Below are 26,924 nucleotides of genomic sequence, written 5' to 3'. Positions count from 1 at the left end.
CAAAAAAAAAAAAAAGACACATTTATTGCATATTTAACAGCGTAAGTGTAAAAAATAAAGCTTTGTTTACATTCACTCAGCTCTCCACAGTTGACCAACTGTCATGGATGCAGGAAGCACAAAAGAGACCTTCAGGGATGCTCCGGGGGATAGCAGCTCTTGGGGCAGTTAGTACTGTCTCAAAAAAAGAAAGTTTCATAGCAATGGGCACCTGGGCAATAGGAGGTTCATTTGTATCAATTATGCATGAACATGCAAGGAAATGATATTGCAGCTGGGAATTTAAGGGTGTATTTTGGCAAGACAATGCACACAGAGTGGCCCATGTTCGCTGCAGATGTGAATTAATATGGGATATGTGAAGGCAGTCAAGAATCTCCAATTTATACAAGTCATCACTGGACGGAGCTTTTTTTTTAGCTGCAGTTGGACTAGAAAACTATAACAGCAGAATAGCAGACTGAAACTGGAAATACTTATTTAATACTGGCTGCTTACATTAGCCTTCCCCTGCCTTCAGAAGTTTTAAGTACATTTCTCCAGATCTCAGATATCTATACACAGGAAGGAGAAGAAAATATGCATCATAATAAATAAAATCTGAGTTTACCTGAAGTTCAAATGTTCCACTAGAACATACCCATCTGAGAGAAGGGGAATAAAAAGAAGTAAATTAGTAAACTCAGAAGCAAATAGACTTGCAGTGGCTAAACACAAAGAATATACTGTTACTTGCCCCTCAAAACTGGATTGAAAAGTGACCACCCATACCAGAGGCTTTCTGCAAACTTACATCTGCCCTCCGAATTGCGGCAAATCACTGCATTGCCCTCCGTGACATCAATAACGTCCAGCTGTTCTCCAGCTGTGACTGGGAGATCAACTCTCCTCTTACTGGCAACCGAGCACTCAGCAGTGGCTGTGTTGATGACACTGATCTCTTTGTCATACTGCAGAGAAGAAATAAACGCATGAGTTATTCTACACTTCTGTGCGTGATGTCTTTAAGGACAGTGAGAAGGGACAGAGAACAGATTTCAGGGTGGGTCGTGAGGCTTTGTTTGAGGCTGAAGCGGGGGAAAAAACACACAACAACACCCCTGATGAAGATACCAGATTAAGGGAGAAGGCAGCAGGTCAGTTGGACATCTCTCCCAGCACAGCTAAGGACCAACAGCTATCCACCATGCTTCTTTTAAGTATGACATGTAGCTGCTTTCTTCCCTAATTCCCTAAATATAGACACGTACCATAAATGTTTCCCTAAAAAATTTCTCTTCTTTTTCCATCTTCTTGCTTTTTTCTGCATTGCTTTTCTTGACTTTGAAACTATTTCTGCATCAAGAGAGAGAGAGACACACACACACTTCTAAGTTCCATTTAAATAACCCTTGGTACATTGAGAAATGCAACCCAGAACCTAACTCCAGTCTTGTCTGCCGCAAACTCTTGAAAGAGCAGAACACACCACTCACATTGCTATCTTTCATTAAAAGTTGAATATACAACTATAATCTGTTGGTGAGCATAACTTGAGCCATTTTGTATCTCCGTTTGGAAAACTCTTGTCTCTGTAAGCAGCGTGGGAACAAACAGACGCTCGATCAAGTGTTTCAAATCAGTTGTGTTTTTATAGAAGTCAACAATTCACTTTTCCCCCAGCAATTTGTCTCCCTATGGTTTTATTTATATGCAGACATAAAGGGTCCCCAGATAACTCTCATCCTGAGTCATTTATGGAAGTTGGGCTTGACACAGCTCTGCAGATTTTTGTTGCTTTTTTAGCACATGAAAGAGAATGTCACCCAAGCAGACATTTATATGGCACTGTAAAGTGAAAACCAAGCTTTTATAACGAGCTCAAGAGGAAAAGTGACCATTCATGCCAGGGCATTCCCTGGGTATGGAGATAACACTTTCTGGTTTTTACATAAAATTTCAGCTATGGCATTCATTTTAAAACTAAGACAGGAAAAAAACAACCAACCACCAAAAAACCACCCACTTGCAATAAATTATTCACCCTTGGCTAACTTTCACACACTTAAAATCAAGAGGAGGGCAAAGGAGAGCTGACATTAGGGACTTCTAAGCTGTGAAGAGACTCCTCCTTGGCAGACTCAGCCTGCAGGACCTGTGATCTCTAAGGAACAGATGAAATTGCATCGACTTCTTGATAGTCTGTAAAATTATACACGTGGCTTTGCACAACACAATGAGTGGTGTTTGAGCAACCCCATGAAGGAGCTCTGTGGTGAGAACCTAGAAAATAGATCTCTGATTTGCATTTGTTTGAAGTCCCAGGTACTGGGTCATGAAAAAGCTCATTGCAATGCACATTTTTCTGATCTAAAAGGGAAATGAAAACTCCTACTTCAATGCGAATTTTTGCAGCACTGGTAACAAAAAGTTTTATTTTTGCTTTTGTGCACAAATGGTACAGCAAAAGGCAATGCAATAAACCCAACTGGAAAAAGAAGACCCAAGAAATCAATACTTTAAAATAAGGGCAAGGGGAACACACGGGCAAATACTATGCTGTGTACAGGACTTCTAAACACAGTGCTTTTGCCAAAATACTAATGGCTGATCCACAGAGATCAAGTATTTAATCAAGGCACAATTAAAGAAGGAATGGGACTGGGCGTGGCAGAAAAGCAGACAACTAAATAGCAAGTAACACCTTTGTCTCAGCTAAGTGGGAAGACATGATACAATTTCAGGATGACACCCTCCGGGTATCCCCTGCTAGCATACAGCTCAGATCCAAGAGTTTGTTTTGCCCTCAAGATATTTTCTGCAAAGTTTGCTGAAATCTGGGTTCAAAGGGAAGGGACCCTGGAGCAGCAGCCAACACAAAATGTCTGCACCCTCAGGGGCATCCCACCCCTGCAAATGACTTGAGACATGCGTGCAAAGTTAGACAACATAGGAAAACGCAGAATGGAAATCAAGACCTTTCCACATTGTTGCTGCTTTTCCTTTGGTCCTTATCCTCTCGCACCATCAGAAACTTTGGCATCCAGTTTTTGTACTTCTTCTCTCTGAGAGGAGGGCAAAGTCACACAGAAATTCGAGTTTTTTCCAGCAGACCATGTCCCCTTCCCAAACCTGTGTACCTACAAAGTCGTAATTTTTCTCTCTGTCTCACCCCACAACCACCACTGAAATGCAAACACTTGCTGCGATTTATACCAGCACGCACTGCCACCACAGTCATCTGGCAGCAAGGCCTTGAGACATGCTGTTCCTATTAAAAGTAATTTTTCTGACAGGGAGCTTGCCAGAACAGGGCTGATTATCGGGGCTGGGAATGGGAGTTTTCCTTCCTTAGGAAAACTATCTGAATTTTCACGTTTCAGGGAGCAGCTCTCTCCTTTTCACATCTCTGACACTAACTAGGTAACATTGAAGAAACATTTTGCAGGATGCTACTTGCCAAATTAAACACACATGGAGAGGGCACCTGGACTGTCTCCAGAGGACTGAGTGCTGACCAGCTCATGACCCTCAGTGGCTTGCAGTATCACAGGCTCCCCAGGACACAGGTTTGTGCCAAAAGGAACATCTCGTTGGCCCATGGCCAGCCCCAGGAGAGGGCACCCTCCTCACCTTGGCTCTCTCGGCCCCACTTCAACATCATCATACACCATGTCCTCCTGGGAAACAGCCGCTGTCAACCAAAACCCAGTAGAGAAAATTATTAGAAGATATCTTTCTGAGTCAAGTACTCAAAGTGATGTATTGCAGAGGAAAATTAAGGCTGCTGCTAGTCGCTCACCCCAAAGGGGCCAAGGCAATGTGAAAGGAAGATCCTCAGGACTCTGAAAACCAGCAAAAATTCCAGCACAAAGCAGGATGCTTGGGTTTGTTAGTTGTGTTTGGGGGCAGTTTTCTGGATGGGTTTGGCCATCCAGCTCCAGGGATGGAACAGGAGCAGCAGCGAAGGCCCAGCTTTGCACTGCAGCCAGCCCAGGCAGGGTTTCCCATCCCAAGGACAGGTGTACATTCACTTCAGCGCCTTCTCAAGGCTTGATTAGTGGGGACAGTTTTTACATCCACCCCCATTTACACAAGGCATGAACTTGTCCCTCCAGCAGACAGCGATAAGCAGCAAAGTTTTACAGAGAGCTGCTGCAGTGCAGTTGGCTTTTAAACACCACTACCGGCCTGGAAGCAGTGGCTCAGTGTGGACTGCTTCACACATTGCCTTCCTAAATATATTCAGATCTGCAAAAGGAATGCTCCTCTTCAAAGAAAATCACCCTAAAATAGGCAAAATACCCACCCTTAAATGAAGCACGAATCTCTATCAAGTCTTCAAAGTTAAACTGCCACGTTACATGATTTTGAGAAAGGCATGATGCCTGAAGTTGATTTTCCATTGTGCAATACATTTGCCTCTTCATACACACACACACAAAAAAATCTCTGACAGAGAGATATAGGTATGTTGCTTACCTAAATTTGGTACTGAAATGGAAAACAATCTGCGGACAGAAAGAGGCTTTTAGAAACAAGTTTGAACATCAGCATCACCCAAAAACACATAAGCACCAACAAGATGGCAGCAAGCAGTGCTTGCTACTTGCTACTAAATGATGGAGGCAGGTCTAGGTATATGGGCTCTGTGACACCAACAGCATTGGCCAGAACTACATCCTTTGCTAAAGAAGCATCATCATCCTCTGGCAACGACAAGACCCCTGTGTTCATGAAGCAAGTTATAAAAGGTCTACATTGCATCCAAAGAACAGTCCAAATTGGCAAAAACACCCTCCTCCTGCCCACCCCTACACCCCTTTCCAATAGCTGGAGGGTTGATGGACAGTTGGTAAGTACAGTCAGTGGTAATGTCCTCCTTGTAGTCTGCCAATATCATGGGCTGCCCAGGAATTTAAATGTGGCAATGATGGTAGATATCTAAGATGCTGTGGGAGCTTTAAGGGTACTGTGCAACAGGAAAATGGCATGAAACTTGGTGGCTTCTTCCCTGTAATGATACTTAGCAGTAATGCAGAAAGGAGCCACTGTCATGGCAGAACACCTAGCATGAAAAGCTTTTGAAGTTAAACAAGCCTTCCTCATATAAAAGAGGAAAGGGTTAATCTGGAATTTCCAAATAAATATGAAAAAGTAGCATTTTCCTGGACTGCAGGCACTGTGCACAGGGTGAGGCATATGCTGGCAGTGGTGGAGGACAAGTTCTGCAGGCAACTACTGTGCACTTAAGGAAAAGGCAGTTTCCATGGAATCTTAACCAGGGTTTTGAATATTAAAGTAAGAGTACCCAAAAGGGCACTGTAGGAAGTTATACAATATCCTCTTTCCTAACTTGTTAGGCTACAGACTCAATAGTAAACTTCTTCAGCAGATGCTGTTGCCAACTTGACTGTAAGTGGTACTTGGAATAAAAAAACTCAACCCTTAAGAGCTACATCAGCGAGGCTTTCCTAGACCTGACCCACAGGTCTAGACAGCAGGTATCACATTTCTATGTTCCCTTGTATGCTTGCATCATACTGAGGTATCAGAAAGGTACCAAAGGCAGCAGAAAGCCTACGAAAACTCAAACACTGCTGTAGGACCAACTCCTGTAGTTTCCTGATGCCAGAGACTTTGGACAAGCTGCACAGATGGACCATTGGCCACATCTGCCATAGCTCCTAGTGAGTTGATAGAAGCACTTTTGGCATAACTTTCCCAGTAAAGCTGTATTCCTTACTCTTAGACCTCCTGCTTTCAAATTATTGCAAATATGAATGCTCAGGTTTGGAGGAGGAAGGGGTTGGACAACCAGTTTTCTTACCTTAAGTTTTCCTTGAACCTGGTATTCTTCAGCTTCAACTTTTCTATACTTAAGTTTCCAAATCTCTGTTTTTCTGTTCTGTCCAAAAGAGAAACCGATTTTAAATTAAAGAGGCACTAGGCGCTGAAGTATATGGGTGTTGCAATAGTCAAAGCCTCAGAGATCCTGAAGCAGGTAAAGTAAGGTAACAGACCTTAGATCTCAGCTCATCAGCAGGCTTTAAGACTTAACAGCATCATGCGGATGAATGGTTGATTCAATGGGATAGGCACCAACACAGCAAAAGGTGCTTAATTATAATATCTGAGATAAAATCTTTGCTTAGCTTTAAACTTTTCTGTGTTAATTGAAGTTGTCCTCCTCTGACCCAACAACTGCAGAAAGATCCAGGTTTATTTGGACTAAAAATTCCCGATGCAAGGGACAAAAATTGCCCAGAAGCATGCAGTCCAAATTAAAGGAGGACATCAGGAGAGTCTGTCTGTGCCACCCTTCATCACACATTTCTGTTGTGTATGTTCTTGAGAAGGATGTTCCACTACCTGCACTGTTCTCTGAAGCTTACGGGGGACTGCAAAGCTACACAGCAATTTTCTAATAAAGTATCTGCAAAGAACAAAGATCATCACATGGGGGACATTACCCATGCGCAACTACTATTAAAACTACTTTATGTGTATCAGTACACCTAATCTTACATGTGGGATCGGCAGAAAGATTGCATAAAGACTGGTTTGGGGTTTAACTTATTTCCTGTGAGGGTGCCAGAGCAGTGGCCCAGGCTGCCCAGGGAGGTTGTGGAGTCTCCTTCTCTGGAAACATTCAAAAGCCCCCTGGACACGGACCTGTGCCCCCTGCACTAGGTGTGCCTGCTCAAGCAGGGGGCTTGGACGAGATGATCTCCAGAGGTCCCTTCCAACCCCTACCATTCTGTGATTCTGTGATTAAGATACTGACCTCTGAACCCTGTGAATTTGGTCACAACCCTAGGTTGGTCAAGAAATTATCTTGCAAACCCAGCAAGATGCACTGTGCCTCTGTGAATTAGGAATAGAGTTTAACTTCTGCTGTTGAGCACCCATGTGCAGAGAGGCGCAGAAGAGGCATGGGTACATTTCCCAGTGGGTGGGGAACATGCACGGTCAGTCTGGGAGCCAGATGCAGATGCCAGCACACTACCCTCTGGCCTGAGAAGCTCATGCACCTCCACCACTCAACTCCCATGGGCAGTTTGCAGAGAAATAACACTTTCACCTTTTAGTAAGTGTCCAGACACCTCCAGGGTTTCAGGTTTCCCATACCTTTTTTCCCCTCTCCAACACACACAGGCTCTATATGCACGCATAAACTAGACTTGAATCCAGACGCAAGCCAGTACGCGTCTCACATCCATAAGGGAAAAGCAGATGTACAGCAACACCTTATTATTCCTCCCACACTGCTCCTTAGAAGAGAGCCACCAGATGCACTCGAGACAATTGTGTGCAGCATCTCCAGCCCATATGCCATTCCCAAAGGCTGTCTCTATTTCTTACAAAGGGATGCAGGAAATCTTTTACCGCATGAGGGTAGGGAACCGCACAAAACTAATAAGTAAAAACACAACTAACTTCATATTTCACCTCTTAATCCATTTGGAAGCTCAGGCAACCTATAAACCTTAGGCTGCAAAACTCATTGCTTTTATAACACACCCTGCGGAAGCAAGTATCTTGAGAAGCTATATAAAAAAGAGCGGGATGCAAGTTAGTTACAGCATGTCAGCCTGGACTCCCTTTCAGCTTTCCAACCTTCTGTGATCTGAAATGTAGGCATTTTGTCCCTTTTTATGGGGACAATGTCCCCATTTGTCCCTTGAGCATTACCTCTTCTGGCACACAAAAAAAGGTGTAATTTCTTAGCTACAGCTGAGCAACGCTTTTGATCAAGAGAAGGCTAGCAAGACTGTCCTGTGTGTTTTATACAAGGAGAGGTCTGTAAGGGGAGAGCTTCCAATGGGTGGAGAGTACTACAAGATCTAACAGAAAGGCCTTACTGCTTAGGGATTTAATTTTGGTAACTATTTTTTTCTCCTGAAGTATCAACCAAAGGGGAGAGAGGGAGGAAGAGGGGGAAGAAATCCACGTATACAGCAACTTTTCTGAAATTGTATTAGGAAAAAATAAAAGGCTTCCAGTCAATACCTGGCATGGGAGATCAAGGTCAGTATTTCAAAATACAGGCTAAGAAATTGCAACTTACTGCCTTTTTGCCGAATTATCACCCCCAATCTCAACATCTTCATATGTTTCTTTGTAGCTGCTTCCTGAAACTTAAAAACCAAGGCATGCCATTATCACAAATCAGTAGCGATGAGGTGAGGTTTGTTGGACAAATTTCACCCAGGCCATTATATTTTACAGAGGTTTCAAGGTCGCTCAAACAAATTCCATGCGACACGTGTGTTGCTCCTCACTGGATTTAATGGGAATTTAGATCAACCAGGCCAGAAGAAGACACTATAGATGCTGAAAGTTAAATGAAGCTATTCGCATCATCTCCCAGGGACCAGCCCAAATTAAAAGCAGCTCCCATTCAAGCTTCCCCATGTGCTGTACTTACTGCTGGCTGAAGCAAACAGACTTGAGGCATCTGACATGTGGCTGCTGGAAGACAGAAGTGTTACATGGGGACGTGCTGCAGTGTAGTTTTTAAAAGACATTGCATAGGAAGAACCATTGCAAAGAGTCCAGGTCCATACTCACAGTCTATCTTGCATTTCTTCAACATCATCATATATATCCTCCAGTGCTTGCAGAGGCTGCCAGGTGTTTTGCTTCAAGGCTGTTCTTTCTACCTCTGGCTTTGGACCACCAACATACATGCAGTGCACTGGAAATGAGAAAGGAATTTGCTTTAGAAGCTTTCTGAGGAACTTCTTTTGGGGCAAGGACAACTCTTGAGGGTAACAGTAGATGCCATAACAAAGAAGAGCCTACAGACATACTTTCCATTCCAGGAGTCCAGGAAAGTCTCTTCTCTGAGCCACTTTGAGAAAGAAGAGCAGAGAACTTCAAAAGATTTTAAGTTTTAAAACATTTAGCTTTAAAACATTTTAAAGTTTTAAAATATTTTAGGTTTAAAAAAATTAAAACATCCATCAGTATTCTTAACTGTGGCAGCTCTGACCCAAATCCTCTTCACCAGAAAACATTCCAAGAGACTATTCATGGATGTCCAGAGAAGTGATTGAGGGGAGGGCTTAGCATGGTTGGTGGGTGTGCTAAGATCCAAATAACGGGACAGTCCACTGGGAAATACACTGTAAATCAACATCTCAGATGTACTTCACCAAGGGCCAGAACCAAGCATGAGAGTTGCACCTCAAGAGGTTAGAAAACAATTATTACTGGAGAACTCCACTAAGTGGCAATATTAAAACCTTAAAACTGATTTAAGAGAGTTGGAGTAATGTAGAAATGCAGCTACACACATAAAAGTAGATAGCGCTTCTAAGTGAGCATGGGTACATGCAGTAGGTCTCACCTCAATATGGTCTAGTTAATGACCAAAATTTCTGCAAAACATTCAAACCCCCATGAAGAAGAAAAAGATGGGGGGGGGGACACGACACGACACCAAACAATTCTCCTAATCAGCCTCTATGATGAAGCAATAGCAGGAGGCTCACCATGAGTCCTTTAAAACAACAAAAAAATCCCAACAGAAATTGCCTCCAGCTGTTCAAAGGTCAAGCAAACCAGCAAGATTTCTTACAAAAACAGACACCTATCAAACCAGAAAATTAAGTGATTTAAAATAATAAAAAAACAACCAAAACAAAAACACTGAGGACCACACCAATAACAACCACAGCCACAGTCAATTTACACTTTCTCCTTTCAGCCTCCTGGTCTGTCCACAGAGCCCAACAGAGCTACTTTTTTCACCTCCATCTTTGAAATGCTGCAATGTCTCTCTAATGGCTTGCAGAGGCAGGAGTAAGTCTTTGCAGAATAGAGCCCATGCACACTTACACCTGAAGGTGCAGAACAGTGTTTACAGAGGAGACATGACTGGGTTTAATTGCGCAGCTAAGGTGCACATCACCAGCAGCAGATGCTATTTTAGAGCATCGTGACAGAAGGAGCCCAAAGTCAGAAAAAGGCTCACTGGAACTACTGAGTAGATGGAACAAGGAGTCATCATCCATCTCAATAAGGGACAGGGGGAGACTTCAGGCTCTCATCCTGCTCATGTGTGTTTCTACCACAAGCCTTAGCCAAAACCATTTCTGAGACTCAATAAATTACAAGAAGCAGAGGAGATGGATTTCAGCTCTCTTGGATAAGGGCAATCTGCTAGAAAAACAAACACCTTGTTTTGAGTTACGCAGATGGTTAACCATCTTAGGAAGCTATTTGCAAAGCCAAAATAAAATATTCAGATGAGAATACAAATCCACATGCAACCTTTTGCCCTGGTTTAACTAAATTGGTTCAAGAGTTGCATCCATATTTAATGTAATTTCCCATATGGAAGGGACATTTGGGCAACAGATGGGACGGAGGATTGAGGAAACCCTCAACAGTGCAACGAGATACTCACAGAACTCCGCTCTGTCTTTTACCAGCCTTTGTGGGGTAGGATGCTTTGCAGTCTGGGTACCGGTCACATCCTGCTTCACTTGCAGCGCCTTCATCCCACCTCTACCATCTTCCTTCTTTTGGATAATGGAAGATATGTATTCATTTCCAACTGTCTGAGATCAGATGTTTGGTTTGGTCAATACAGTCTTTAGAAACAGCTTTCTAATACAAGTTAATATAACTTACATATGTTCATCTATAAGAATATAAGTTGTCTTTCTGTGGACTTAAAACAGTTTCATGCCCTTTTCCGTCAGGGATTTCTAGTAGACATAGGTGCTGCTTGCCAGCACTACCTGCCTTTTAGGCAGAAGCAGTTGAGCAATGAGCAGGCAAAAGAGAAGGCAGAAAAATCCAGGTGATTAAGGACTCAAATTTCAACTCTTTTCCAAAGGGAGGGAGGATAGAAGGAGAAGACACATCCTACAGTAATCTCAAGGATATAGTACCTTGAAAATTTTCTTTGCTTCCTGTTTCTCTCTTTCAAGGCTTGGTTTTTCCTCTTTTTCATCCCTTATTATAGGTCTTCCAGGACTGAAAATTTCAGAAATGAGAGAGATCTCAGAACAGAGACACTTTAGCAAAGTCACAGGCAAACAGATTGCTTTATGACTGTGTCCAAATAAGCAGCTCATTTTCCCTTTGAATAAGATGGATGCCAAAAAGACTGCCAGTACTAAAAGTAAGAGCAAATCCAAATGTGAAGGTCACTGATTACTTGGGGTAATAGCAATCATTCTTGAAAAAGAGACAAACTAAGATGATTGTTTTCTAGGAGCCGGCATGTACAAGCTAGATCCATTTGCCAGTGCGGTACCTGGCTCACCAGATGTGCCTCTCACCATACTATATTGCTATTTAGGAAAGAAGATACAGGAACACGAGGCAGAACTTGATACCTTTTTTCCAGAATCACAACATTTCCCACTGAAGTAACACTCTTTTATCACACAATTCTTCAAGCCCCATTGAAAAAAACAGCCTTCAGCCAATGACAGTAATTATACACTGCAAGGAGTTTGAAACATGACACTTAGAGGATGAAATTCAGTCTGGACCTTGCCTTACCACACAGCTTTGGACCTGCAACCGGGTGTCCCACTTTGAGAGCCTCATACCTCTCCCTTCTTATACTGAAAGAGTTCAGGTTTCAGTAGGAAAAGACAATGTATTTTCTTGTGTGCCAGAGGAGAGAAGAAAATCTCCCCTCCGGATACGCTTTAGAATGAAAACAATCTTAAAAACCATGAGTGCTGACACAGGAGATCATCATCGTCTACATTGTCCTGGTCACAAAATATGAGAAATCTCTTTTTATTTACTGAGTGTTACAATATTCTAACCCTAACCTTAGTTGTGGGGTTAGAAGAAGATTGAGAGAAAGGAAAGGAAATTACCTGGATTTGGCAAAGAGAAGTGTCTTCTGTTTCTAGAATAAAGAAGAGGAAAGCCTTCAGCCACTGCACTTTTTTCAACAGTCAAGCTTTTATACAAGGCCTCAAATGTCATCTAGTATTTAAAGAAATATTTCTTTAGAAAGCCCAGAAGTGCTTTACATTTGGAATAGTCATCAGACAAGGATATTTCCTCTGTTTTGCTGGACAGGGGATACACATATTGACAAACTATATAGGGATAATATAACAGTGCAATGGATCAGGCCAATGAAGCTACTGGTCAGAATGAAAGCAATTACAGCTTGGAGATCTTACAGAAGAGAGGGAAGGGTTTTTCTTAATAAATAAATATTTTCCAACCTACCATAAAATAAGACTAGAGCCAAGCCACAGAACCTCTCCACAAATCATGCACAGATAAGTACATTTGGAAACCTGTGCTATTTCCTGGGCAATTTGATTGCTTTGCAAGTCAGGACTTGAAAGTGGAGTTTGATGTCTTCCAAAGACCGGTTTCCCCTCTTTTAGCAGAGCCAGAACTGATACCTACTACCTGATCATCTCCTGGCAGAAGGTGATGTTTTCTCTCAGCCCAGCTGAAGACTGTGAACTTAGCCATGCAGCCAAGCAGGTCTTCTCTACGGACAGCTGTAGCAATTCCTGTCCTGTGCCATGCACTATTCCGCATTCACTACAGGATATCTCCACTGGCAAGGTGAACTGCCACCACCTTTGTAGCCAGGGTAAAATGAAAAAAGTCAGATCATAGTTTGCAGCAGAAATATCCCTGCAGGAGCAGATGAAAACCCTTACAGTCATTCCTACAACAGTTGCCCTCACTTACGAGCCAAAGCTTGAAGCTCGCTGCCATCACAAGGAACCTGGCTCAGTTTTGCTCTTATGCCTTCACAGAGGGATTACCAGCACCGGCTAGCCTTTGGCAGGAACTTCCAGATCAATGCAGTGGATTTTTCCTCCAAGAATTCATGATCTTGGTATCAGTGCTTGACACTTACTTGGTCAACCACCAACATCCAGATGGTGTTACCACTTCCTTATGTTTGCGCAGCGGAAGTCAAGGGAACTGACTCTCTTCCCTAGTGTGTTTGGAAACCTCATTAGTCTTCATGTCGCCTCTGCAATTTCTTGTTTATTTTTTTGAGAGTGTTCTCAGATAACACACAATGAAATACTCAGCAGATAAAAAATACAGGTACTGAAAGTTTCTAAGATAGGAAAGCATGATACGTTTGACACAGTCAAGCCTGAAGGACCAAAACTGGCCGTGATGAGACTTACCTTGTGTTCTTGAGGCTCTGCCTTAGGTGCTAGAAAAGATATTTGTGAATACGTATTACTTTTTAGTCCATGCTAAAGTCACTGCATTTTAAGTTGCAAAATCCAACTTCAGCCCACATACTCCGCATCCAGGCACGTATTCACCACAGTACGTTCACCATGTCCTACCGATCAGGGTCCTTCAATTTTCTGTTTAGCATTAGCTTACATTCAGAGGACTGCAGCATCAAGCTTGACTGGCCACAGTTTGCATAGCCCTAGGGGCAAAACCAGGAGGGCTGTGGCAGGTCCCCCCAAGGAAGCTGCTTGGCTCCTGTTCCAATCAGAGAGAAAAACAATGTACAAGGCAGAGACTAACCCCCCACAAAAGAGGCAACTTTGAAAAATGTAAGAGCAGAGCAGCAGCAACTCTGATAGAGAAAATTATACTGGGAAAAAGCAGTGATGGAGATGGAAAAGCTCTGTACCGTGTACCTTTCCGTTCCCAAGAAGATGCTGAGGTGTGCCTCACTATCTTTTCTTTCTCTTCTACATGGGTAGCATCTCATGACTTTTCCCCACTGCAGTTTTACTGTAAGCACCATCTCATCACCAAAACTCTAACTTCTTTTTTGCCTGTGCCCCAAAGTCCTCATGCACTGCCAGTGCACAGAAGAATGCTACAGTCAGTCATCTTTGGTCACCCAGACCAATGAGCAGCTGCTGTTCTCAAATTGAAGAAATTATATTATTTCCTTTTTAAAAGGCTGTATCCCAGATAGCATGTAATTCATCTAGCAGTCTTACCTTGCAAAGTACCTTCAATGACACAGAAGGTTGCGGTGTCCCCAGACTGATTCAGGTACGTTGGGGTTTCTTCATAATTATACTGCTCTTCAGGTTGAGCACTGAGAAGATGAAAGAGAGAAGAGGGGTTTTTTTCTGGCTTTTTTAGAAGTCTGAAAAAAAAAATGTTAATCTTAAGGACAAGGAATTCAAGTACTTTGATACTGAGCCTACAAGAAAGCAAAGTGAAATCAGGAATTCCTTGGAGGGGTAGGAGACCTGTGCCAGATGCAGGACTCAGCTGAGCCTTCTCCAACTCCACACTCCCACTGCTTTTCCTTTGGGAGGACAGGCTGCATTTATAGGGCTCAAAGCACATCAAGGGACTTTATACTGGGATTATGGTCTTCTGCCTACAGCAATCCCTCAAGTAGAAACAGAACAAAAAAGTCCAAGGAAATCGGAGCGCAGCAGTTTTCAAACCTACTACAGCTACTTAAAAATTAATAACAACCCAGTTGCACTGTTTGGCCTGCTGTTTCTCACTTTAAGGACACAGGAAGGAGAAAATACAGATATCAGGTGGCATGTTTAAATGTCCTGCTCCCGAGCTCATCAAGTGACATGATCCATGCCAATGTGGTGAGCGGCATGTGCTCCATAGGAGGAGGCAAGGCATCAGAGCCGCAGCACCACACAGCCTCAAGTATTGGGCTTCCCAGCCCAGTCCCCTTCTCCACATTCTCTTTTTTCTTTTCTTCCACCAGAGATTCAAATTAGCATCATTCGGGAATAGGTGCAGAGAGAAATCCAAGCCTTCCCAGATTTCCCAGGCAAAGCCCCAAGGCTTTCCCTCCACCCACGGTGGAAGAAGTTTCGGCAGCTCAGGAGTGTACCAGCAAGTGGCAAATGTCCAAGATGCAGCTTGCAAGGTATGGGGGGGATGGGCTATGGTGGTGAAAAAGCATCAGGAAGAGTTATAGTGAGAAGTTCCATCTTTTAACAGTAAGTCTAGAAAAACCTCAGGGAGGGTTTGGTTTTCCTTGAATCACCCTACTGTCACAACTCAGCATCAAGAGAGTAAGGACTAAGTAGTTGCTGCAAACCAGAACAAGAGGAACAGGAAACTCGAGGTACATTTTAACAGTAGTAGAATGAGAGTAAAAAACAGCACCTAAAGTTTGGCATTAGCACAAGGTTCTGCTGAAGGCTGCCCCAACCCCCTCCTCTCCCCTGCAGCCCCCAGCACTGGGGGCAGTGCCTGCCAGCTTGCTGGTGCCACAGCATGTTTTGGACACGTAGGTCCCACTGAAGGGGGCACACATATACATATTGCATTAATACCACAAGCAGGTATTTTGTCCCCAGTGCCATTGCTTGAGGTAGAGGAGACTCGGAAAAAAACCCTACCCATCGCTTCCACAGCCCAACCCTGGGATAAAATAGCATCCTGAGAACTTGGCTGAACACCAGACATCCCTACCAGCACTGGACCACAGTGCTACACAGGACCTGAAATACAGTTGGCTGAATGGATCCCTGACTAGCATCTGTGAAGGCAGAGTGTTTATCCCCAAACAGGGGATCAGAGCACAAGATTAGTTGGCACAAACAACTAGGTCACAGCCTCTAAGAGACCACACTTCATTACAGGTGAGGCTCCCACTTCTGGGCTTCGGGGTGGGGCTGGAATTTCTGACCTAAGAACCCCATTATTTTGCTTTTATGCTGGAATTAATTTAATTCATTTCCCCAGCTATCACATGGTTAATATTTAACAAGTGACCTACTGTAAAGACCATATCAGAAGTGTTAGAGCAAGATAGCTAATCTTGCTGCAATGTATTACTAGCACAGCTTCCTTGTGGTGCATGACAGCTTTGAGGCTGGTTATTTTTTGACCAGTTCTCTTCTGAAAAGTACAAGTTAAAAGTTAAACAAAACGCCAGCCAATGCTGGCGGGAACACCTCGTGATGTGAAAAGCACGATTTGCTGTGTCTTCAGCTGCAAGAGTGCATTGTTTGGGCACAGAAAGTATTTTAAGGATTCATCTCTTTTTGCTTTGGTTGAGCCATTCTGTTTCCCATTTTCCCAGCTGTATATTCATGTAGCTAAGGCACAACATGTATATGAATATTTTTCTCCACTTTTGCTGTTCTTGTGGCACAGAACCAGGGCTGCTACGCAACCACTCATGACAAGTCAGAGACATAGCAGAAAAAGTCAGGACCCCCTCGTATAAAAAAAACCAAATTGTGTCCGTAAGATTTTTGAGCTGTTTCAGACAGTTGCATTATCAGAAGCTGAACCGATTAGCTTATATCCTCTGGTGAGTGAGTATGGACCACTACTTAATAAAAATCTCACTTCAGCATCTGGAGAGAGCTGAAGTTCTGGGGGTGCAGAGGCAGGGCAGAGGCTCCTGTACCCTGGCTGTGCTGGCTGCACAAACACACAGGAGGGCAAGCTCCTCTGTGCTGGCAAAAAACCACCAACACCTGCTGGTCGCGCCAGGGCTTTGTTTCAGCAACAGTTCTAAAAACACCAAGCTTGAGTACATGGAACACAGGAAGGGAAGAGCACACAGTGGGCAGGTGCAACCAAAGCACCAGCAGTGTTTTCCCTCCGACCAGCTAGACCAGACCTAATGACACATGGGCAGGGCTCTCCATGCTGCTCAAAAAGCCCAGAGGAGAAAATAGGGATGGAGCTTTCTGCTTTAGTAGACAGTCATCCCAGCCAACTTTGAGCTTCCCATGTGGGTTCACACAACCCCTGGGGCAAATTGCTGCCTCTGGGAGTAGGACTTTCCCTCCAGACTGCACAGAGATGCTTCAGCATCATGGGACGGGGATGTTCCTATTGCCTACGAGGCACGTATTGCCTCAGCACATGCTCACCTTTCAAAGGTCAAGTAATCCTCTTCGTCAGCATCTGCACACAAACACACACAGGATTAATGTTTGAAGGCAAGACTGCTCTCCTACAGAACACAGGCTGCAGCGACAGGGAGGTGTGATGGGTATGGCCCTTCCTCAAGGCAGCAAGCTGCACACAAAGGCAGGCGTGAAATAAGATTGCCAGCAGAAACTGGGGATATGGCTATGTTAATGTGTCGTTATTTCATGTTTCCAGGCAACAACCTCAGGCTTTCTAGAGATCAATAATTGAGCAATATTGAGAGAGCATGGAGATGATGACATATAAATGTAACTAGTTTCCTCCATCAAATTAATATATTCAGAAAAGGCAAGTAGGCTAGAAAAGAGTTTCAGTGAAAATCTCTCTCTTTCCCTCTTATTCTTATCAAGGCCAGGGCAGACCAATAAGCACCGGCACAGTAAAGCCAAAGAGAGTTTAGCCGAGCCCTTCCTAGAAAAGCACCTCCATTTGAATTCAGCAAAAGTTGTACCTAAAGATCTGGCTATAATTAAGCCTCTAAAGAAACACTATTTATCAGGTTAATAAGCAGTCTAGAATATTCTATTATGCAACATCAATAAGGTTTTATTACGGGAAACTGAACTTTTGCATTTCTTTATGTTGGAACATTTAACAACATTGCCCTCTGTTGTATTTAAAACAGAAGAGGCAGATTAGCAGACCGGTTTCTTCCAATTTTATTGTGCCTTCCCACAGTTGTGTGCTGCAGAGTCAAGGCATTTCCCATTGAAGTAGAGCGATAAAGATCAGCTTGCGGCTTACGCAGCTGCTGCTGCTTTACAACCAGCTGTGAACTGCTCACAACACGCTGCAGTTGCAAGGAAAGCAGGTTTCTGCAGGGGGGATGATCAACCTGGAAAACCAGATCCCTTTTCCAGATTAAGAGTAAAAATCAGTCTTGCTGACACTGTTGGGCTCTTTTTAAAGTTTGAGAAAGATGCTAGGAACAAGTAACAACGTCCTATTTCCATGTGCTTGGAATCATGGCTTTATAGATGTCAGTAAACTGCAAATTATTATTCATTTTCTGCAGAATGGGTTTGGGAACAAAGACTAGAAATCTCTTACTTATTTCATTTCTCCTGTGGACTGAAGGCATGGTGCTTCGGAAAGCACTGAGATCAAACTTCGGGGGTCTTGCAGGCTTCCCAGGGGCAGGACCCAGGGATTCAGCTGAAGGGAGAGGTTTAATTCTTGGCCACTTCCTCACAGGGATGTGAGAGCATTTTCCTGCTCCAGGCTGGCAGATGGGAGTCTCTGATTCTGCTCCAGAGAAGCACAAGGACATGCAGCAATTAGACCTCATTTAAGCAAAAATCCATGTAAGATCATTAGTTGTTATACAGGCATTTCTAACCATCTCTGCTTCCTCCCAAATTCAGCATCCCCCTTACACAGCAGGGCTCTTACTATGCTACCAGAATGGAAAAATAAATGGAAATGGCCATTTTTACAGATTTTTACAAAGTTAACCATGTTGGGGCCTCAGTTCTTGACAGCTCCCTTCCTCTGGATTATAAAATACTGGGCTAATTTTCTGTACCGATAACATTTTAATCTGCCAGGATTTAGTGGCATAGCAGTTTTCCATACACAGTGTGAGCAAGGTGGCTTTCCAGGGTAAACAAAGACTTAATCTTTTCAGCGCCCCATCATGCAGTGTGACGTTAGCAAGGGGAACTTCATAGCATTTGTGTTTCCTAGCATCAGTTTCTGAAAGAAATATTGCAAGGAGAATATGTTCTCTGAGCTCAAATATGAACTTTTGCAAGGCTTGGAGGGTGCAGAGGGGGGAGTTCAGATTTAAGCCATTTTAATTCAAACTAAACTGTCTTTGCAGGAAAGCCAAGACTTTATACATCTGTGAGAAAACCAAATAGCAGGGCATAGTAACATTTACATTGTAATTGCAAAAGGCCAAAGCAGACCAAAACTGAAGATACTCAACACTCTTCATCTTACTCTCAAAATGTGGATAATTTCTTAAACTGAATTTTAAAAATTTGTTGGAGATGGGGAGCCCTCCCTTTACCCAAGCTCAGCAACAGTTTGGGGCCCATTTCTTGTCTCCAGGACCAGAGAAAAAAAAGAGCACTCCAGGGTGCCAGTCTGGCCTGTTGTTTGAGGGTCCCAACTCGTAACCTCTTTTCTCTCCAGCTGCTGTATCCTGCACTTTCAGAGCACCTACACGCTCATATGCAAGTATATATGCTCATTGTTAAGAGTATAGCTTACTATACCTTTCTGGTGCCGAGGTTGCTCTCTTAGTGCTGGCTGGCAGAATGCAGTTGCCACTGTACTCGCAGCACCTGCTTCATCAGAGTTCCTGTGTCCTCTGCGAGCCGGGGGAAGAGCTGGCCTGCTGCTGTGCAGGGTGCCCTTCTTCTGGGCAGGCAAGTCCATCACGGGCTCACTTCCAGACGGTCGCATCCTGCTGCTGCCTGATGCAGCTGGAGCACACGTTACCCTCTGCTCTGGGCAGGGGTGTACGTACAAGTTTGCTGCCCGTTGCGTTGGGAGCATTGCACTTGCTTTCCTGCTGCCGGATAAAGTACTTTCCCAGATCTGTAGGGCATGGTGGAAAGAATTTGGGAGAGGAGAGCCCTCTGGAGCTGTTTGGGTTGATTCTTGCTGGTTAGTGCAATAGGATGGCAGTGGCTTCTCTGGACTATTCTTGTGAGAACTCAACCCTTTCTCCGAGACATTGCCTTTGTGCTCTTTGTTGTGCCCTGTCGGCTCCACATAACCCAGCTTGGCTCGAGGCCACGCCAAGGGGTTGCATTGGGCGAGCACTGAGGGCTGGGCAGCAGGATGGGCAGGTTCATCCTTGGCATTTAGTATTATCTCTTCTCTCTTACTCAGGGGCAGAGGGCTGGACACAGAGTTACCTCCAGAGCCTGGCTTGGGAGGGATTTCAGCAGGAGGCTTCTTGTGTGGCTGCATCAGCTTCTTGGCAAAGTTGGAGTCATTTTGAAATTTTGCTCGGAGGGCTCTGAAATCAGTCACACCTTCCTGGGAGAGGGAAGAGAAGAGAACACAAAACACCTGCTTTCAGAGGTGGCAACAGGCAATTTATACAATCATGATCATTTCAGAGAGAAAGAGGCTGCAGACTCCACCCTGGTCACCAAGGATATACAGAGCCTGGTGAAAATTTAAAAGCAGGAGAGGAGAGTTAGCTCATTCAAAGAATCCTCCAAAAGCTCACAAATAGCTTCTTATAAAGGCAACAGAGTTGAGACAGGGCAAAAACACAGGAGCAGAGCACGGAAATACAACCAACCAAAAGAACATTAGAGCTTCCCGGCAGAGGTGCTGCGATAGTGGTTATGCACCTGCTGGGTAGGAACGCTGCACTTTATTTTCAGTATACAAGCATCAGCCAGGGGTCAGGTCCATGCTGCTCCAGAGATCCCCAGTCCCCTCCCCACCTCCTTTAGGAAACTCCACCATGGCAAAAGAAGCAACAAACATCTTGGCAGGCTCCAAATGACCCCTGAGACAAAACCTTTTTCCTCCACTGTGTTGGTTCAGCTCAGGGTCCCTATGGATCTTTGGATGCTTCTCCCATTGCTGATATTCCCAACCCAGGAAGCAGAGGACATACAAACCAAATGCACAGCACACAAGGACAGTAAGAGCATTTCCTAGTCTGGGTGATGAATACCAGCTAAGATACTCAATTCCTCTCCCATACAGTTACCAGGCCCCAGGTTATGTATGATTTCGAACAAAGAGAGCTCATCAGTGACAGCACAGTTTAAAAGGGCACTTGAACATTTTGTTTCAGGCCTTTGTCCCCAGGCGTCCCATGCCGGAGGAAGGAGACCACAATTTTTGCCTGCAATGCCATGGCTTAAATTCAGCCCTGAACTGAACTAGGGAGAAAATATGAAGAAAAATTTACGAGCTACTTAAGTCCTTGAACTGCTCTATAACTTTTTATATGCCATGATTACATTAGGTGCACTACTCTGGCAGCTTAGTTCAGTGTGGAGAACTGTAAGGCTTCACGAGAACCTGTCTAATGAGGAAATTGGAAAAAATTATCTAGGACAGAACTTCGTTATTCTGAAAAAAGCCCCAGCCTTAAGTGTTAAGGCAGAACAGATGAATAGCATACTGAGGTTTTATTGCATTTAATTGCACGATTTATTAAACACTGACAATTTCTCTTGAATAGCCCCTTTCACTGACTTTATTACTTTCACAGGGTAGTGCATGATGTAAAGAACCAACCCTTGGGGGAGAGGTTTGAATTGCTCCAATTATATTTCATATTAGTGGTCAGCAGCGTGATGCCGTGCAAGCTGCCCAGACAGCCTAATCTAGTGGCGAGCCGATGGGAATGGGAGTTTTCAGAAGGATACAGAGGATGAATCAGATTTTGGAAAAAAAAATAGTCCCACATGTACCAGATCCCTCCAGCAATGCCAGACAGGAAATAAAGCAGAGAGGTGCCCTAACGCAATTGCACCGAGCTTTCGCACGTGCTGCAGGAACAGTTGAAGAGTTCAATGCTGTTTACCTCTCCTTACTGATCTTCTTTACTGTAGCGTATAGTTTCTCATCAGCACCCTCAGAGACAAAGAAAGCAGAAAAGAAAAAGTACCTACATGTCTCAGTGTGCCACAGGCAAGGTGGACTCCTGCAAAACAGGGTTTTTGGTCAGGACTCTCCCTGGCACTGGCTGTGACAGTCACTATCTTGGTACTACCTGTAATTAAAGGGGGATGAATACAAGCATCCCTTTTCCCCCCTCAAGTTATTATTCCTCTTGGCTTGAAATGGCAGCTTCAGATATTTGCCTAACTGACTGGAAGGTTATCTGCGCTTAATGCACTCTCTGTGCCCTTCACTAGAGTATAGTTTCCCCCAGTTTGCAGCCCGCTGGGATATTGGCACCAATGCCACAAACAGACCCAGTGGGAGGGAAACATATGGCCCCTGGACAAGCACACCAAACTGCCTGGGAGGGTGGGGTTAAGTTGCACCCCATAGCCACCTCCTATACACCAACACCCAGCCGGCCCCGATGCTCTCTCCCCCCCAATAAAGTTCCAGCAAGTACCGCTTCCTTGCACAGGGCTGAGCTTAGCACAACCCTCAGAGGTGCAATGAGTTCTCCCTGTCTCTGCAGGATGATTTTCCATCAGGGCTGGGACTATTTCAAACCACAGACCCATCCAAGCAACTCTCCGGCTCGACCTGCACACCTTGAGCTAGCTCAGGACAATGCTCAGCCTAAACAAGGTGCCAAGCAGGTTGCAGGCAGGCAGGGTACACATCAAGTCCCAGTCCTGCGCCAGCTCAGGGAGGGTTCAGCACATCACGGAGGGGTGCTCCCCTGAAAATTAGACCAGCTGACAAGTGGGGAGATTACACTAATAAATTTAAAGGACTGCCAAAAGCTGACAATGTGTATTACAGCTGCATCTGGCCAAATAATTAACTGTGAATAATAATACATTTGGCAAAAGCCTACGCAAGATAAGAGAGGGAGAGAATAAAAAGGAAACAAAACTTCCGCTGGCCGGAAAGTTATGAGCATTATGTAGTCAAGGGATAGCTAAACTTTCCATATTTTCTCCCTATAAATAAAAAAGTTCTTTTAACATTAATATCATTCTAGGAAGCAGAATAAAGCTCAGTTTAAGCCAATGATAATGATACCTTTTAGAAAGAGCAGCTGGAGGTTTGTGCTGATACCAGGGACTAACCAAAAAGAACCCGAGTTCTCATTAGTTTTCTGCAGTTGCCTTTCTAAAACAAATTGACACCGGAAGAGAAAACCCCAATCTAGGCGTGACACGCAGGACAGCCAAGAGGAAGCACTGCATGTTCCCCTCCTGAAATTCTTCTGGTTTCATCCATCCTTTATCTTGATTTCCAAGGGAGCTCCCGCGGGTAAGTGTTTAATCAGCGCTGCCCGCTGCCCCGCAGTGGGGCGGCTGGAGCCAAGCCCAGGCCCTGGGCACGCCGACGACATCAGGCCACAGACACCGTCTACTCATTAACCCGCCAGCTTCTCCCAGGGGAAAAAAAAAAAAGATCCACTCTACTTTTTGTTAAATTAAGAGGTAGCAACCGCCGCTCATCTCAGAGCGAGGGGGAAGAAACCAAGCACGGGGAGCCCCTCAACCCCTGCTTCGGGCAGAAAACTGTCCTTTTGTTGTCCACACACAGAGCAAAGGGCACCGAGAGCATGCACCTAACCCCGAGTTTACACTGCTCCCGGCGCTTCATGGCGATACCAGCCCCAAAGGTACGCAGCAGAGCAGCAGCTCAAGCAGCAGATATTTCACCCGGGCCGGGGGGCAGAGGAGACCGAGCAGCCCATTGCCGCGGTGAGGGGGAGGAGGAGCAGCGCCCCGGCAGTTACCACGTCCATCCCTTCGCTGCTCCGAGCCGGCTCCAGCGGTTCAGCCCGGCAGCACGTTTCCCTGGCCCTGCCTCCGGCTGCCGCCCGCCCGGCGGCTCCCCGCTCCGCCGCCCGGCCCCGCCGCCGCCGCCGCAGCACCGGGCGAGGCGGGGCGAGCCCGAAAACACACCTGGGCCAAGGCACGGGCCTGCCCCCGGGGCGGGGAGAGCCTCACCTGGGCAGGGCTGTGCTCCCGTAGGCTCGGCCCTGCCGTCCACGCTTCCTTGAACTGACTCACAGGCTCCCCGAACCACAAACTTCAACACCGCGGCAGGCTTTGGATGGGTTCAGAAAGGGAAGAATTGGGATTGGTTTGCTTTTTGAGGGAAAGAACGGCGCTCCCCCCCAGCATGGGTGCCCCTAGAGCACCCGCGTCTATATGGTGTCCATGTACGTGGTAGTTCTCGGGTCCCTCCTCACACCTGGGGCAAGCGAAGCTGAGGGGACTAGAGGAAGCCCACCATGCAGGGGCAATGATCCTTACCTCACCTCTTTGTAGGTCTCCCCACGGGTGACACCCACCCTGCTGCATCAGCCCAGCCTGCACTAGGCTCTTCCCAAGCCAAATCCAGAGACCTCGAAGTGATTAAAACAGACATTTCCCTGGAGGAACCAAGTGTTTTCTTTGCCTCTGGATGGCAGAGCCCAGCAAAAACAGTCATCCTTGCTGATGCCCACACATTTTCTCTAGCGAAGGAGCAACTTCTCACGGTGAGCTGTTTCTCACGGTCCTAAGGACAGACCAGTTAAATTACAGCAAACAAGACTTCTCGCATCACTGGATATTTCTGCCCTGGAGAACAGCCTGTAAAGATCTGTCCGAATATTGAGCCCATGTTTTTACAGAGCACGTGTCCCAGGAAAAACAAGACTGGTTAGCTTGGCAAGAAGAGAACTGAGAGCCCCAGGACTTTCTTTTTCCCTCCATAACTGATCAAATATTATTTCATCTTTCTCTGCAGGAGTGCTTGATGTTTTCCTGTGAGCCGAGATGGCTGCTGCTTGGAGCCCCAGTGCTGGGTGATATTCAGAGGCAGCTGTCAATAGGGCTTGGGTGAGTAGGGAGCTATCGGCAGCCTGAGCAACACTTACCCATCACCAGTTGGCCCTAATCCCACGGCACCTCTCATACGTATTATTCCCAAAGAGCTGCCTGGAAAAGAAACCCTGCAGCAATAGCAAGCCTTGAGGTTAGGGGAAAAGGGACTGGTACAGCATGGCTGTGATGTGTAGGATCTGATAGCAACCTGTGTGCATATGATTGTCTGAAGGTGTCCCAGATTTCTCTCTGCTGATTTGAAGGTAATGGGAGTGATACATGACTTAAGGATGGACATTCTCCCTCTGCACATGGGCATTGAGGAAAGCCTTGCACCAGGCATCCCTAATGCCCTTGGGAGTGGGACCGATGCTCTTGCAGCCTAACTTGACCCAGCTTTCTAGAGCCAAGCTTGAGGAGACCTGGAAAAAAAGGAAAAGAAATCGGGAAAAAAACCCCTCATTCGTCAGAGACATGACTCGAAGTGCGAGTCGCATTCCTCACCACATGAAAAGCCCTGCTGCTGCGTGGTGGTCTTGGAGAAGAAAGGGCGGTCCTGCCAAGCCGCGAGTTGGCAGGGAAGTCCCCCAAGCCAGGGCTGGAGTTGCGGTGTGATGAAAATGAATGCTGGCTTTGTGTACAGGTAGCTGGAGAGGATTTATGCCCAGGGGTATGAATGTAGGCTGTGAATTAAAGCACTGTTGGAGAACCAGGAGCTTGTGACTTCAGAGCCATGGTCCTGTGGAAAGGGACAGGGCAGATTCCTCTATATGGGCTCTAAAAAATAAAAAGAAAATGCCAAAGGTTTCTTTAAAACATGCATTTCATGAGCGCTAGCCCTGCTGGGATCCTACTTGCCTCACCTCTCTTTGACAGCTGCCCCAGGGCTGCCATAAATCGCACCAAGCTATAATAACTGCACAGGGAGTGCGGTGTAGCCATGGTGTTGTGTAGATCAAACACTGCAGAAGTGGAAGCCAGCTTTTTTCTCTGGCTCCGGACCTTTCTGGGGAATGCCTGATGATGAAGAGCTGGCTCTGCTCTATGTAAGCCACCTTTTAAAGGGCCACATGGCACAATTTCCTTAGAGAAACTAACAGGAGATGAAAAAAACAGGACTTTACACCCGGAAATGCTGGAGGGAATGCAGGTTATCCCTTCGATGGCCCTTCCCCTCCTGCCTCACCTCCCCCTTGCAGTGCTGATGCCTCCCGTCGGTCCCCAGCAAGCTGCAAATTGCCGTGAATGGCCACGCCCCAGCAAAACACAGTGACCACCTTGTCCACCGCCACTATTAAACAGGCTGCGCTTTGGTGCGGGAGCTTGGGGTTTGGTCTGGGTTTGCATGCCAGAGGCGCCGACCCAGAACAGGAGTTCCCAGGCACAGCCCTGACTCAGATAAAACCAAATACCATTACTGAGAGTAATAGCACCAAACACTTCCTAAGAGTACATAATGTCCCCAGAACAAACAATTTCAGCTGGCTTAAAAATCTAAAATTTTGTGATTTGGATGGGTTTTTTTCAGTAATGCAGTTAGTATCTTATGTAGACACATCAGTCCAAGGGCTGCAAGTACAGCATTCAGCAGACTTATTTTCCCTGCATTACACTTTTGAGCTACTTAGTGACAGGTGCAATTTGTCATATGTTATAGGCACATTTTTTGGGGGTTGGGGTTTTTTATTTATTTATTTATTTCAAAGAGGTCTTACTATAGACCAGAAACAACAGCAGATCTTGGGAATATGATTTATTCCTAATCTTTTAGGCTTTTAGAAAGGGCAGCAGCATGACTGGTAAAGATCAGAGGAAATTTTGGGGCAATTGACTCTTCTCTGGAAGACAAGTAGATTTGGGTATTGCCTGTGACATAGTTGCTGGTAATGTTAGCCCAGTATCATAATATTATAGATTGGGGGTGGTCTGACAAGCTATTTTCCCTTGTCACAGCTACTGGCCCCACATGTGGGACAGCACTGGAGGAAGGAGATGGGGCAAAGAGTGAGGGAAAGAGCTGCTCCTGAGTGCAATGCAACAGGGTCCTCATATCTGAAAAAACCCCCACCTCAGAACCCATAAAAATGGGCAAAAGTGGATAGTAGGGCACAACCTTTTGCTGGGGGGATTTTGGCTCAGTTTTAATGCCGTATTCTGCCCCCAGGAGGGCCAGAGCAGCCACCCCAGCCAGGCCCCCCACACCTCTCTCCCTTTTTCTGCGAGGAGGTCATATCATGGTTTTCCAGCAGGGGGGGAGATAGGATCACTTGTTCCACCACAGAGACACGTTGTCTTGCGTTACTGCCGTTAACAAGGAATTTAAGAAAATGCAGTATTCTTGATCCCGTCATTCAAAAATCTAACACTTTCTTTTACTGGCCAGGGCAAAGTGTTGTTTGTTTAGGATGAGCCAATGTAGGTACCCATGTGGCTCCTTCAGAAGTTTTAAGATCAACTCCATCGGAGCACTGTAGTAGTCAAGAAAATTAATTTTAAAGCCTTGCAATGTTTCAGGTTTTTCTATCTGTCCAAGGTTGTCTCTGCAGTACGTCCCTGATCCCACAAACGACGTGCATACTTCTTTTCTAGCAATATAACCAATAAAATTGCTCCTGTGTTTCA

General features: G+C 45.3%; 2 protein-coding genes across 26 annotated transcripts in view; one reads left to right on the top strand and one right to left on the bottom strand.

Moving 5' to 3' along the window:
• Positions 1–23,375, bottom strand: FYB2 (FYN binding protein 2). Of its 14 annotated transcripts, XM_075097493.1 has the most exons (21): positions 23,225–23,375; positions 21,459–21,559; positions 19,083–19,854; positions 17,911–18,105; positions 16,800–16,833; positions 13,920–14,020; positions 13,134–13,162; positions 11,835–11,866; positions 10,887–10,971; positions 10,397–10,550; positions 8,554–8,680; positions 8,411–8,454; positions 8,051–8,120; positions 5,810–5,887; positions 4,462–4,490; positions 3,613–3,673; positions 2,958–3,044; positions 1,251–1,335; positions 794–950; positions 611–644; positions 1–174 (listed from the first exon to the last, which is right to left on the bottom strand). In XM_075097493.1, exons 3-21 carry the CDS (start codon positions 19,783–19,785, stop codon positions 132–134), a joined length of 2,148 nt encoding a protein of 715 aa, XP_074953594.1. In that variant the 5' UTR covers positions 19,786–19,854; positions 21,459–21,559; positions 23,225–23,375; the 3' UTR covers positions 1–131. The 14 variants fall into 14 exon arrangements, 10 of the variants coding, with proteins under 10 accessions (XP_074953594.1, XP_074953592.1, XP_074953590.1 ...); XM_075097491.1 differs by lacking the exon at positions 21,459–21,559 and having other exon boundaries at positions 1–178; XM_075097489.1 differs by lacking the exon at positions 21,459–21,559.
• C8A (complement C8 alpha chain) overlaps positions 22,805–26,924 on the top strand; it is a 27,520-nt gene continuing 23,400 nt past the window's right edge. For 3 of the 12 annotated variants that reach the window (XM_075097500.1, XM_075097508.1, XM_075097502.1), the window contains exons 1-2: positions 22,805–23,107; positions 24,226–24,283. In XM_075097500.1, coding sequence (XP_074953601.1) covers positions 23,048–23,107; positions 24,226–24,283 — 118 coding nt within the window. In that variant the 5' untranslated portion in view covers positions 22,805–23,047. Of the gene's footprint in view, positions 23,139–23,170; positions 23,654–23,762; positions 23,975–24,225; positions 24,318–26,924 lie in introns of those variants that run through there. The other 9 variants (XM_075097507.1, XM_075097511.1, XM_075097501.1 and 6 more) reach the window with 7 other exon arrangements.

Source organism: Phalacrocorax aristotelis, chromosome 6, assembly GCF_949628215.1.
Source record: "Phalacrocorax aristotelis chromosome 6, bGulAri2.1, whole genome shotgun sequence".
NCBI lineage: Eukaryota > Metazoa > Chordata > Aves > Suliformes > Phalacrocoracidae > Phalacrocorax > Phalacrocorax aristotelis.
Note: the sequence above shows the minus strand (reverse complement) of the source record. Positions and strands in the feature narration are given on the sequence as shown.

What these genes read in the sequence shown, in the direction of transcription:
- FYB2 (XM_075097489.1), bottom strand. An exon ending in GATTACTTGACCTTTGAAAG is followed by an intron (nt 14,021 to 16,799) that starts GTGAGCATGTGC and finishes TCATCTTCTCAG; the next exon opens with TGCTCAACCTGAAGAGCAGT. An exon ending in TTTTTAGGGAAACATTTATG is followed by an intron (nt 951 to 1,250) that starts GTACGTGTCTAT and finishes TCTTCTCTGCAG; the next exon opens with TATGACAAAGAGATCAGTGT.